This window comes from Electrona antarctica (assembly GCF_951216825.1).
Source record: "Electrona antarctica genome assembly, chromosome: 11".
Lineage (NCBI taxonomy): Eukaryota > Metazoa > Chordata > Actinopteri > Myctophiformes > Myctophidae > Electrona > Electrona antarctica.
The window spans coordinates 20,085,345-20,100,134 of record NC_136792.1 but is presented as its reverse complement, the minus strand read 5'-3'; the positions used below and the strand labels follow the sequence as shown (position 1 = coordinate 20,100,134).

General features: G+C 41.7%; 1 protein-coding gene across 1 annotated transcript in view; it reads right to left on the bottom strand.

The window, feature by feature from the left end:
- nbeab (neurobeachin b) overlaps positions 1 to 14,790 on the bottom strand; it is a 268,935-nt gene that overhangs the window by 89,168 nt on the left and 164,977 nt on the right. The window contains exon 38 of the mRNA XM_079513569.1: positions 7,810 to 7,934. Within this exon, the coding sequence (XP_079369695.1) occupies positions 7,810 to 7,934 (125 nt within the window). The remainder of the gene's footprint in view (positions 1 to 7,809; positions 7,935 to 14,790) is intronic.

Below are 14,790 nucleotides of genomic sequence, written 5' to 3'. Positions count from 1 at the left end.
TGTTTGTCGTGTGGAATTCTGTATGTGTGGCCAAAGTAGCTGTTGAGAGCATGATGGCGATGTTGCACAGAAAACTGTGACCCATACATTAATCTCTGTCCCTCCCAACATCCATTTCACTGTGTGACACATGATCGGCAGGTCAATACACTTGCTCTGGGCTAAGGAAGTGTTTACAGACAGACTGACTGGTTTTCTTGAATTGTAATATGATATCGAGTAGCATGGTATTTTCTTTTTAAAACCTTGAAAATTAGTTTTCATTGTGATACTCGTAAATAGAAACTTAACTTGGGTTCGTTCCAATGATCCAAGCCAGAACACAATTGATTTATTGGTCATTAAAATAAAATCATGCTCTGAAAATGCCTGCGGTCCACCCAACTGACCAGCCATTCAGCTGCCGTGTTAAGTGGTTAGATGGGTGCATATTTTCAAGTGGGCCCTGATCCAAAAAAAGTTGCTTACATATGATATCAAGGGCTGTATTCCTATTGCATAATAGTCTAGAACCTTAGCAATTTTAGCTAAGCAACTATATCATGGTTGATATAGATTTCACTATAGTTTGCATCCATATGCTGGAAGAACAGACCCCTGGTAAATGCGATATGAGCTTAAAGGTATATTTAGTGATTTCACTTAATTCAAATATCACTTCTTTTTTCGTTTTGTTACTACTATATTTTTTTTTCTTAAATTTTTATCCCACAATTTTGTAACCCATTTCTTCACCCATGCAGTGTCAATTATCTAATGTAATCCTGGGCGCTACACTTCCTCTGCCAACCTGGGGGGGCAGCGGACTGACCTCATGCTTCCTTCTATGCATGAGGAGTCCAAGCTGCTTCTTTTCAGCTGACAGGGGAGAGTTTCCCTGGCCGGACGTAGCGCATGGAAGGAACACGTTATTCCGACCAGTTCCTTTCCCCTACATCACTCCACACAGAAAGGCCCTTTCGCTAGCCTCGATACCCAGGCTTTCATTTCGTCTGTGCGAAAAATGAAAGCCTGGATTTACGCATGGGCTGCACTGGCCTAAACGTGGGAGTCAACCCTTCCGTGTAGGCGTCGCTTCAAATGATGTGACGTCAGGGCTCTGAGTGGTGTGCACCCGTTAAAATGACACCGTGAGGAAATCATTACCAGTGGAACTTCAAACGAGGCTATGCGAGGAAAATCAGGAGAATGGCTAAAGAACCCACCACACCGTCTAAGAAAAAAACCAACGTGTGCCGACTCTGTGGAAATAACTTTGACAGTCCGTTAGAATGGTATACTCCAGCAACCAGTGGTTTCTGCTTCTGGTCGACACAATAACAGTGCTGCACTGGGGGGGAGGAGAGACCGGGGCTGACGGACAGATCGGTGAACCAATGGTGGGGGTGCGTAAATCTGAGCCGCGGCCCTCCCATCTAGGCCAGAAAGGTCTAGCGTTAGCTCAGGCTACCCTTTCGCCAACCCCGCCTCGGGTATGGGCACTGATGACGCGGAGGAGGGAACACGCCCCCAGCGGGAATCGAACCCAGGACCTTCTAGCTGTGAGGCGACATCACTACAGACTATGCCACCGTGCCCCCTCTGCCTACTATAGTGTGCTGACCATATAAGGAGTTCCTCCCTGTCCCCAGTTAACCCCTGGCCGTCAAAAATGTAGGTTTCGCTTTTGGCTAGGTGGCCCAGCTTTCATCCAATCAGGATAGAGAGGGGCGTGTCCTCCCACTGTAGTGCGTGCATGTGCACATGTTGTTACCGGAGCGGAACGGGGGGTTTTCCAAATCACCCAAATCACTGAATGCTCCTTTAAGCACACTTGTCTTGATATGTCTATTTATTTCCTAAACGTAACAAGCAAAGGTGAGCTACAGTATGCAAGTGAACTTCCAAAAAAAGAAAAAGAAAAAAAAAGAAGCTTGCTCAGCTATATTTGCTCCAATATACACAGAAACTGTGACATTTTCCCTTCCAGTCACAGGGTGATGAAATTAAGTGGATGTATGCTTTTGTGAACAAGCTAAACCTCTGGTCAAATAAACTTTATAATCTATGAGAAGGGCCCCCGCTCTGGAAGTATTTCAGCTTTCAGTAGTTTTACTATTCAATATGGGATAGATAAGAGTTCAAAGGCTTTTAAAGCGACTGTTGAATCTACTATAATAATGTTGCCACGGGTCTACGTTTTATATATTGCAAGAATGCTGGAGTATTTTGTGGCATGGGCCCTTTCATTTTTATAGCCCCAGTAGAGTCAGGGAGCATATGTTTTTCTAGGTCTCCTATGGATTATACACCCTGTCTACACCACTCTACCTCCACTCCTTAAAAAGAAATCCATGACATGATGTTTTACTTAAGCCATAACTAGCCTGTACAATTGAATTTCTCTTTGGGAAAATAAAGCTGATTGTGCAAATACTTTTGGGTAATACAATATTTTAAACTATAAATAATATGCAAAAAAATCTCAAGTTTTTTGTAGAGGGTCAATAATGAAAGACATCAACAGTGTGCTCAGAGTGATGAGATACACTGTAAAAGAGCAAATATAACGATCTTGCAAGCCTCCAGTACGAATGGATTATGAGCATCAATCAAATGCTATAGATATTACCGGCACAATAAAGACAAAAAGATCAATAGACAATAGAAATCCAGATCTCTGCCAAATCGCAAACCTAACGCCTTTCCATTATGACTCTTATGCTATTTTGTGTGACAACCCCAATATTGCATATATGCTGCATTGCTGCTACAGTACCTCTGTGGATTGTTTCATATGTTTCCCAGACTGTATTGGATACAGATCCTGCCTCTCCCCTCCTACGCACCCTCTCCATGGGTTCCACATTCCACATGAGTAGAAAAAGTCCAGTCCATGGGATTGCATTACCGCTAGGGAGATGGAGCTCTGCCCTCTGTCTCATTACTTTTATTTACAGATGAAAATGGAGAAAAACGTACGACAGCTTTTCCTGTGATGCAAGCAATCATTTTTTTCCCCTTTTCCTTTTTTGAGGTCATTGAAGTAAACATGATAACTTTGATGTAAGAGCATTTACATAGATGTATCCTGGATGTTCGTATCTCGTGTGGTGCTGGAGGTTCAAAACGATATCTTCTATCTGTGCATAAACTTTAGATACTCCCCATAGAGCCTTCATAGCACAGCATAGTATACTTGGTGAAAGTAGGGAATTGAATCACGTGGATCTCTGGATCCACAGGGTGTGGCACCAATGTGGATCTCAGACTTCATGTGGCCAGCCTGTGATGTCAGTCATCTATGACGTAAGACTCCAAATGACTTTGGGCAAAGTTTCAGCTTGTCCAGAGCCCCTTTGACCTCCATTATAAAAACATAATTAAACTAGAAATGCCTTGCAGGCTTGCACACAAATTATGTGTCTATTACAACTGCTGTTCTAAATCCTTTAGTCCTATTATTGACCTTATACCATTACCAACCTTGAAACGTACCTTAGTTAAGTCGCCATCAGCAGTCAAAAAGGGACCACCATTCTTACCCCGACACACACACACACACACACACACACACACACACACACACACACACACACACACACACACACACACACACACACACACACACACACACACACACACACACACACACACACACACACACACACACACACACACACACACACACACACACACACACACACACCAAACGTTCCCTTATTGGCCGGTGGACAACACCGACATACCCAGCCGATAGCAGTACTTGTGCGCTCTGCTTGCGCAAGTAAAAAGTATTAAACATGTGAGATTAGCTCTGGACACAGACCCTCTTATAGAATGTTTTTTGCCCTCTAAAGTTGCCTGGTCTCTTCTTATAAAGAAGGTGGGGTGAATATCATAAGCATATGGCAGCACATATTATTGGGTGCCATTTCTCTGCTTGTAAGAAGCCTTAAAGACCCCTGTCCAGGAACATCCTTGTGCAATAGGTCTGAGAGAAGCTGCTCACCTGAACTAAGACAGCAAGGACACATGGAGGTAAGACACCCCGTTAAACACTTGGATCAATATTAACGTGACTTCCATTTCATGCTTGCCCAATTCCAATCACCTAACAATATACTCTGATAGTGGTGCTAGCATGGCTGTAACAGGGGAGGTTAGTACAGGCAGAGGGCAGAAGCAGAATGTGCTGGCTAAGCTGTCAATGCTACTAATAGACAAAGAGGCAGAGTTTAACCTCCTTACACACATGCCCATGAATGTACCCGACACACATGCACAAAATGCTCAACCTCAAATTCAGGGGCAATCTCTCTCGCATGCACACACGCGCGCGCACACGCGCTCGCACACGCACGCACGCACGCACGCACGCACGCACACACGCACACAAACACACACACACACGGCCCATCTTGCGAAATAAACCTTAACCCAAATCCTTGTTGAAGCTATCCCTACAACTTGCCATTATGATGCAAGAAAATAACATAGAAACAACACAAAGTAATGAATGTAATCAATGTAGTTCAGGACGCTTATCTGCTTCATTTTGTTTTTTATATGAACGTCGTATAAAAGCATGCAGACGTCTCTGACGTTTATAACAAACCAAACCGTTTGAAAATCGGTTGAAAATTGAGCAAGTTATGGTTATTTAAAAGTACATTAGACACAATGTTATGCTGCCCCGAAGTAAGATGGCCACAACATAGCAACGTCGCTCTCCATTATCTATGGCCGACGCTATCCGTGTTGTAGTGATAAGGGGGTAAATACTCCACTGTAGAGTGGTTCTCTACAGTCTGACTCGTCATGTTTCAGTGACTACTCGTGCAGTGTGAACTAGATACCATAATTATTCTCAATGTCAACTCTCAATTCATATACCAATTGATCAACTCCAAAGCAAAGCTAGCGAAAAAAATGTTGTGTGTTTTGTTGCGGGTGCAGGATGCATTGCAGAGGCTCCAGTTTGGTGACACACTAGCTTGCCAGATTCTGTGAGTGAAACAAGCGACCATGGTCTATGAAAACAAGCCCAAAATAAGCAACCAGTTTCACCACTTGAGCCCTATTACATCCACTATTTTCAAAAAGATTCATGAAAGAAAGCCCAAATAAGCAACTACACTTCAGAAAAGCAACGGGCAACTATGAATATTAAGTTACAGGAAAACTAGCTCAAAGTCGCTTATGATAAGCAGAACTGGCTTTTTGAAATTTGCATGGGGAAAAATAATGTTTCGTCGTGCGGCTGGTTTTGTGCCGATTAAAAAATGCTAGTCTGTTGCAATCTGACAGTTTTAAGTAGCCTTTGACTAGTCTGAACAATTAAGTTTGCTTTGTGTGGAGTCACCTTAAGGCGCCGTGCAAGATAAGGCCCTTTCTCTCTCTCTCTCTAACATGCACATCCAAACAAGCATGCAAACGCATGCACACGCGTGCAAACGCATGCACACGCGTGCGCACACATGCACGCAGGTGCGTGTGTGCGCAAGGTAAGGTACAGCAACGGCAAGGTACAGCAACTCACAGAAATCAAATAGTTTCTAGAGTAAGAAATCTTATTTTTACTTAAAACGGATTTGTGAAAAAACCCAGAAGATTGAATGTTGTCAAAATCATGTAAGCCAACTCACTGACTGAAATGCTCTTTGTGGGGGGGGGGGAAATAAAATAATGATTTGGTTCTTTCCTGCTTGCTTTTATTTTCCCCAAGAGAGCTAGTAAGACTGACATATACTATATGAACACAACAGTGTACGTCTGCCCTCTTCAAACTCAAGATGGTGCCTGAGCACATATATTGTCATATCCTGCTGCCAGAAAGGGGGCTGTACGTTCAATTTGGACGACCGACTATTCCTCCAATAGTCCCACATTCTTCTCAAGCTTCAATAATGACTCTCCAGAGCTGACTCCAACAGGCCTCTTTGGGTTTTTTCTACTCCAATCCAGCTGGCAACCTACTCAGAGTAATACGTTCAATAGGGGCTGTCAAATCTCAGGAAACAAAATTTGGAAAGTGAGACTAATAGATATGCGACCTCTGACCGCCTACACCAGGGTTATCTGCTAATGACAACTCATATCTTTAATGCCATATCTCATCCTAATTACATGTGAGCAGCCATGAAAACACAAACTGTCAAGGTAAATTCAACACAAGCTGCCAACTGTCACGACTGCAGAAATGCACTGATGCTCTGCAAAAGAACAAAACATTCTTCCGATTTCAAGTCAGAGGAAAATAGCCTGCGCTCTACAACCACATGAAAGTCTGGCAGATTAAGATTGAAAGTACACCTCACGTCTCAGAGAGTATAAATTGAACTACCTGACCACAGGCGACCCCTTTCACATGACAACCGTATACATTATTCCTCTCATTAGAACCACCATAAGCGTCACTTCAAACAGCACTCAATCAACTGCACACAGAGACATCAGGGATAATCAATGGAAACGAAACAGGTAACCTATGACAGCATTCTGGTGATTCAATGAGCTAAAGACTATGGGCTTCATGGGCCCCTTGGCATTGTGGGTGAAAATCCAGCTGAAAATCATTTACACATTTAATTTCCTTCTCACTCTCTTCATCTCTGCATTTCTCTGTCACTCCATCTCTCTCTTAGACATATCTGCCACCATGAATCCTGACAAAATGAAGAATCAGCGAGTGCCTCTAAATGTCTCTCACGGTAGAGAAAAAAAAGAAATGGAACCACAGTGAAATTTGAAGCAGACAGTATAATTGTTGTATGTTTGCCTCATATACAGACCACCTGCAAGTGAGACAGCAGCTGGCCTATGTTTTGGCAGTAACTATCTTGCTGCAACCATGACACTACTAGTGCTGAAACCAGCCAGATGACATCTTGAACCCAACCCATGGTCACACAGTAGACCAAAAAACAAAGGAACACACAAGGTCAGTGCACACTGAGGCCATCAGATATGCGTTGCAGAAACTACACAAAGATGCAGAATGGGTAGCCTACATATAAATGAGAGAGAGAAATGCGATATCACCAAAACATACAACTGACTAATGAATGCTTTGCTTGTATATTCCTATTAAGTAAAGAAGATACGTATTTGATCAGACTGGAGAAAAAGACTGGGTTTCAGAATCAATAGATTTGCTCTTGTTCCCTTAATACATCTGCTCTGCTATTCGATTACAGTCCAAAGTAAAGGGCCAAGGTGCTTAATAGTATTGAACTGCTTCCCTTTAAAAGGCGGTGTTGCGTGACATGAGGCAAATTAAATTGACACAATGTGGTGGGCAACAGGACAAGATCATCTGGGTCAACAAGGAAAGTTCCAGACAAAAGAGCAAAACAATAAAGTGCACGATCCAATTTGCTCGCAACTATGCGCAGTGGTGGAAATGAAAAAAAGTGCAATAAAAATTTAAGTGCCATGTTCTCTTGACAGAGCTCATAAATATTGTACCTATAAAAAACCGCGCTGAACTTCTTTCAGCTAAGCTGGAAAAATATATACCGTATATATGTATACAGTATAAAGGTGTGTGTGTGTAATAGTGTATGCATATAATATATATATATATATATATATATATATATATATATATAGAGAGAGAGAGAGAGAGAGAGCGAGAGAGAGAGAGAGCGAGAGAGAGAGAGGTGCTCTAATGTCAACAATGCTACTCTCAGTATGGCTCATACATTTGTGATAATGATGCCCATGACTCTATGAGTTTTCTATTGTGGTTTTCAACAACAATGTAGATCTGAGTGCCTGACAGTGTAAAAAACCCGTCTGATTCCACCGTGAAGTGGACACACTCACCATAGTCCTCCAGTGACTTACACCCAATGTCCAAATGGGTGGAGCCAAAGGGATTCCTGACAAATCTCCGCCTCCGGCGCAGGTCATCCTCCCAGTAGTCCAGACGCCAAAAATGGTGCAGCTGACTGTGAGGAGAGAGACAGGAGGACAAGTGGGTTAGACAGCACACACACCCCTCAGTGATGGCCTGATTACAGCAACCACTGCCTTATCACAGTACAACATCTAAGGGGAGAAGAATCAGGCCATAGTAGATTTATTAGGCTGACTAGCAGCCCAGTGATGCTAGCTCGATTAAGGCCTATAGCATCAGAGCGGCAGGGCGCAGCAGCAGCCACTGCACAACATAAATCACATGCAGTCCCATTAACAAATACAGCATCAAATTACAAGTATAAATGGCGCAGCTTGCCTCCTTTTTTACAATGTTTTTTAACAAGTCTTGTAAATCAAAGGTAGGACCCTCAACGCAGACAGCGTGGGGTTTAATGATCGGGGGTCTTGCGTTGCGGCATGAGCCTATAAAATAACCCGCTCTCCCTGCATATACGGAGCCATGATTAAAATAATGTGCTGAAATATTCATTGAAATGATTCCCAGGGCCCTGGAGCAACCCAACAGAAAATTGCATTTTTATTCATTATTAATAACAGTGAATTAGGGCTGTAAAAAAGGGGGAAAGGAAGAAAACAGTTCCAGCATGTGGTAACCATCTTTGTAAATGATTATTCCAACATTAGTGAGGACCTGGGATAATTTTATTGCTTGCAGCTAATGCAAACCATTAAGTACCAGGACTAGCATCAGGTTACTAAGTGCTGCCTGATCCAAGTGTGCACTAGCTGGAGATATTTCAAAGCCTTTGTATTTCCTTGAGAGGGAACTGTGGTGAAAAGAAAAGCAGACAGTGCAGTCTAATTCACTATGAACTGGGCAGAGGAACATGCAAAAAAGAGAGTGACGATGAATGTAATTGGTGGTGTGGTAAGAGGTGATGACATCATGCTGGTGTGCGGTTAGCCTTCATTTCCAGCCAAAGGTGAGGAAATACAAAGACATCCTGTTGCATGTTTTATCATCAACAGATATTTATAGATGGGGGAGCCAAATACTCCATTGGCCCTTGTGTTATAATAAGCACGATTTATTTCCCATATTAAACAATTTAACCACAATTTATTACACACAAAAAGTAGGTTCTAGCAATGCACAACCTACTCAACGGTTGTCTTTGTGCTAAATGTTGCCTGTACTCTTTGTTCAAAAGTTCAAAATTAGCTAGCCACACAAAGCTCCAAACAATGCCTTGGATCTAGACCAGTACTGGGCTACTCAAGTCCAAGAACAGATTTTTCACTGTGTGCATGATTCAGTAAGTCCTTGGCAGGCAACCACGCATTTCATTGTATGGCTTCTGCCTCCTCCTGCCATAATACAGAGGCAGTCTGAACAGATTAAAGTGTTACAGCGGGATCACATCACAAAAACACCCTCCTTGTTCTATGAATATGATATCTACAAATGTCAGAAATCAAGAGGCTCAGGAGACTTATTTAGGCTCCGAGAGTGATGAGGGCTCAGTTTCAGTTACATATCAATCAAATGAGCTGCTCGTATACGTGTGCAAGCTGCATGCAAGAAAAAGTATCACAAGCTGTCGTATGCAAAGCAACACTCAACATCTAGAGCTTGCCCCCCGTCCCCGTCAATCTTAGCTCAAAGCTTAGCTGAGCAAAAGAGATGTCAGTGGGTGGAAAGAGAGACCCACGCAAATGATATTGTAAACGGGAGATTACGCAGTGTGAGAAATGTAAATCCACTGTAGGCGACTGGCCGATTACAGTACTCAGTACAAATAGACAGCAGATGCCGGTGGGGGAGAAACCAGCCACTTTGAAGATTTCCCCCCAACCGTATTAAATGCTTTTGATTCATTAAATTTGGTCTAGTTGAGGATAATAATTTGTCTAGAACAACTTCAGCAAAAGACAAACAATTGTCATATATCTTCAATATGACTAGAATGCCCAAACAAGCCAAACCTTAAATTACGAGGATTGATTAACCAAGATTTTTCAGACGTTAACAATTTGATTTCTCTTCCCCTTCTTCCCTCTTGCACGTGTTTTCATTTTGGATGTGGTTTTATGGACCTGTGATATTCTAGACCATGTGGTCAGCATTTGACCAGATTTGGACTGCGTCAAAGTGCCGTGATGAAGGAACCCCTCTCTCTCCGAGGGTGGTCTATAGGAGAACTCTGGAGAAATGTGCTCCCAAAGGAGGACCACAGCTGGGGGGCTACTGAGCTCACACACATTTCTAGAAAGACGCGTCTCAGGTGGCTTTCAGCCACAACCAGGCTGGGCGCTTGTTCATATCCAGAATGCTTTTATGAGGCTCTGTCGCTAAATAAGCTGCATCCCTGCATAATTCTCCTCAAATCATACAAAAAATGTATAATAATCTTATGCCGTTATCCATTTGTGCAGTTTTCTGGTATGTTATAGTCATCTAATACTGTCTACTTAACAGAACCAAGTCATTTAGTGGTAGGGCCTCCTGGACTATCTAGACTGTAGACATTGTATTCCAGTAGGTGATATTATGCATTTCTGTGAGATCATTTCTGGAACATAGTTTCCAGTATCGTTTCCCTATCAACCACAAATCATTCATCCAATGGTGTCCTGTATTAGGCCAAGCTGGCATTTGATTCCCTTATTTTCCACATCAAATGTGTCTAGCTTCATGACAAGCATAAATAATGACTGTGAGCCAGCCTCCTAGAAACTGGTGAAATTTATTAGTCCTGTCATCAATCAATCACCCAAATGGATTTCAAACTGCATTTTAAAAGCTAATTTTCCAGTGCTGATAACCAACAGGGGCACCATTATTTATGGATGCTTTTAGACTTCTTAAGTGCAGTAGGATGAATGTGAAAGAAGATGATCATGTCTCCTCTTCTGTTTCAAAATATGTATTTAAAGAACATCTCTCCTGAGAGAATGGGTCTTGGGGTTTTGGTGGTGCCAGATCTAACTTCCCCCAAGTCTACAGGGAATGTGTTCCGTTTGTCAAAGGCGGCAAACAAAGAAAAAAACAAAAAGAAGAAACTGACAGGCATGATTCAAATAAAAGGGTTGAAGAAGGAGGAAGAATAAATAAATTTGTTTCATAGCGAAAACATAACATCCATCTATAAAGGCATGGGTTGACAGCTGTGCGAGAACCCATATTGGAATGAGTTATTTTTAAATTTGGTGCAAATTATGATCTCAGGGCAACAGACGCCATTTTGTTTCCTCATAGTTGCCCAAATCCAGATATTTTCTAAAATAGTACTAGAGTGTCTTTGGAAAAGTGAACTGAGACACTGACTGGGTCATACCTGTGCTGTCAGCTGATCACAGGTGCGTGTTAAGGGTCTGGACCCAACAACAATTAAAGATATATAGCCGCAAGGTGCAATGATCGGGGTCCAAGCAGAATGTTAGCCTTTAGTTCCAAATGTACAGCAGAGGGAGACAAAGGAGGAATGACAACTAGGAATCAGCGATTCAAACCAAATTCACCTGCTGAATGGGTGTTTTGTGAATTTCAGAAAAGAAAATAGAATGCAGTCAATTATGAGATACAATGTTTTGCTGCCCCCCAGGGGCAGAAAATCCAATAAATGGACAGTGAAGCTCGGACATACCAAGCAACAAGTGCATTTAAAATATTATAAGCCTAATTAAATTACAAATAATTATTTATATTTAAACTCAAAGACACAGATTGAACAAACACAAACTGCTGTGTTCATGGGTAGGAAACTGCACTAGCGACACCTACAGCTTGGCCAGGCAGAGGAAGTGCTAGGGATAGTGTTCCTCCACATGTGTTGTGTATGTTATGCCCTCATGGTGAAACTCACTGTTAGGAGAGGAGACACATATGGCGACTACATGTGTATTAGAGGCGACATGTGGCTCTCTAAAACCTCCCTCGATAAACAATAGGGCTTGTGGCAGTGACAGGGACTATATATACACACATGGGGGGAATTGGTGTTTAGCAACCACTAAATTGAAAAAAATTAGAAAGAAAGAAAAGCAATAAATAAAGTATAATCATCCTATATATTAAAATTGCCTAATGGGAGGGCAGGCAGGCGATATAAGCATATACTGTATGGAGATCCAGTTGTCCAGAGCCACATGATACAACCTCTATGTCCACATATGGTCGTGTGCATGTACGGGACAGACCGACTTCAACCTCGACGCGCAGAGCAGCAAGGACTCAAGGGAGTGTGGTGCCCACTGTCGAGTCGTTCCACATGGTGGACCACCGATACGACCAAAATGTCCATAGGCATATATTGTATGGATATCCAGTTGTCCACAACCGCCGATATGCCCATATATGGGCATATAATACTGATGACATCAGGGATCTTCATTCTCCATATATGGTTCCAAAAGAGACCCTGACATCCCCATAATGGGTCGGTTTGGCGGTAAATGTGTGTGTGGCCCACATAGCGGGACGAGCTCTAGTTGCTTGGGCAGCCCGAACCGCTGTACACTGTACACTGTACACTGTACATAACATAACATAACATAACATAACATAACATAACATAACATAACATAACATAACATAACATAACATAACATAACATAACATAACATAACATAACATCATGTACGTTCCAGTTTTTTAATGCAAATGACTTGAGAAATTAAAATGCTGAAAGAACTATGATTTAGGCCAAGGGTCACCCTGAGGTCAAAGAGTGTTATTTTATGTCGCAGGTAGACATTTCAACTGACCGTTTTGCTGTATTAACAGAGAAAAATAATGAGAACCAAAAAAACTGGATTCCTGCAGATTCACTACCTGGAACACAACTGAGTGGTGCCAGACCAAATCAGCCAAGGGTATTTTTTTGTTGTTGCAATGGCAGAATCGTCTGGTTTCCAGGCTAGTTCCAAACTCGCCATGTCTGCAAGGTTATAGCTCTGAATGAAATAAATTAGCCATGAAAGGCTGTAAGATCTATCATTTACAAAGTAACTTAAAACAGAACAGTCAACTGAAATGTGCACAGGGTTCGATCACAGAAAGATGAGAAGAATCACTCATTTAAACCAGTGCCAGTAATAGATGATGAAGCAAAATCCTATTTATTCACATAGAGGAGACTTGTGTAGGGCAGTAAAGAGGAAGTAACGGGGCATGGTGATTCAATAAAACACCATTATAGTCCTCTTAAGAGATTCCATTGGTGACATGAATAGGGGATAATTATAATAAATACCACCCATCAGCGACAATTCTATTCAAAGCGGCAATGACTGGTTTCCATCACATACACATGAATACAGCAGTGGCCATGGCCCGTTTTCAGTATGCGACTTGGACACTGAACATGCATGCATGCACACACACACACACACACACACAGTCACACAGACACACACACACACACACACACACACACACACACACACACACACACACACACACACACACACACACACACACACACACTTTTCAATGGAACTCCATGAGAACAAACTGTCTTTTCTTTCCTATTCTGTTGTCCCTACATACTGTGAATACGGTTAACTAAATCTGTTAGGAATTTTTTCACTAACCAAATATAACCCCAAGGTCGTAAACATGACTGCCTGTCAAAAACACAAACAAAAATGTCCTGCTTACTGATCACCTGTTATTCCATCCAAGTATATGAATAGGGGGAATCCTTCCACAAACTTGACAAACATTCTATCACACAAAACAACAAAAAGCTTATTTTGCTCAGACAGTTCTTTGATTAAATTAAAATGGAAACAGCACATGTGAATCTAAAGATAGAGATTCCAGCTGTCATGAAAATCATCAGGGAACCATCACAGACAAATAAGTGGTGGGGGGAAACCATGAAAACAATGTCTGTCAACCAGTGCATTCTTTTTGGTCACCCTTGTATGCCACATTCTTCTGTGACAAAAGAAAATAAAACCGTACATCAAAAAGTGGTAACTGGAAGCCAGATGGCGATGAATATTTTTGCAAGGCCGTCCTTTTAGAGTAAACCATGGAGTGAGCCAAATAATAAATGTAATATTTACTTCCCCAACAACCCTCTCAGGTCGGATATGATCATGACCAGATCATGTCCTGGTCATCTAATGCAGTACTAGTAGTTTGGAAACCATTTGTACCCAAGCCACACCAATGTGCAAGTTTAAATCTCAATGCACAACTCTATTCATAGTGAAAATAGCTATATTCAATTGTGAAAAAATAAATAGATTAACAAATTAAATATTATAATAATTGCCTATAGCCTAATAGCCTAAAATAGGGATATCGGTCACAGGTGTAAAGTGATTATAAAACATATCTGTATTGGGAAATGAGTGCAAAGAATTTGCATATCATGCCCCAAATAGGGATAACAGGTTGAAAGTGATTAAAATATATATATATATTTTAGGGTGTATAATTTGCCTCTGTATTGGGAAATAGTGATCATAAAGTACTGATACAGTAAATCATTCAAAATAAAATAAATATAATTCATAACTTTTTTGTATAGTTCTATTGCAATATAATAATGTGTGGTTGCCACATAATCATATCAAGACACACCTCAATATCTCACGACTCACGGCACACCATTTGGAAACCACTGGTCGTGTGATACGACGCTGGTCGACACCATGATCAGATTAATGCTGAGGGCTGGAAATGGTAAAGACTCCGAGGGCTTTCATCTGTGCAGTTCCCCTCATTTCTTATCGTCACTAAACTCAACACTGTGTTGCATAAAAGAGAATACTGATCCAAGACAATTCTGTTAAGAGTGCAGGCTCATTGAGGAGTGACTACCGGACCAGTGTTAAAGGAAAACACTAAGAAACAAGATCAACTCGGGGTCATGTGGAGTAATGAAGATGCACGAAGGTGATCAAACT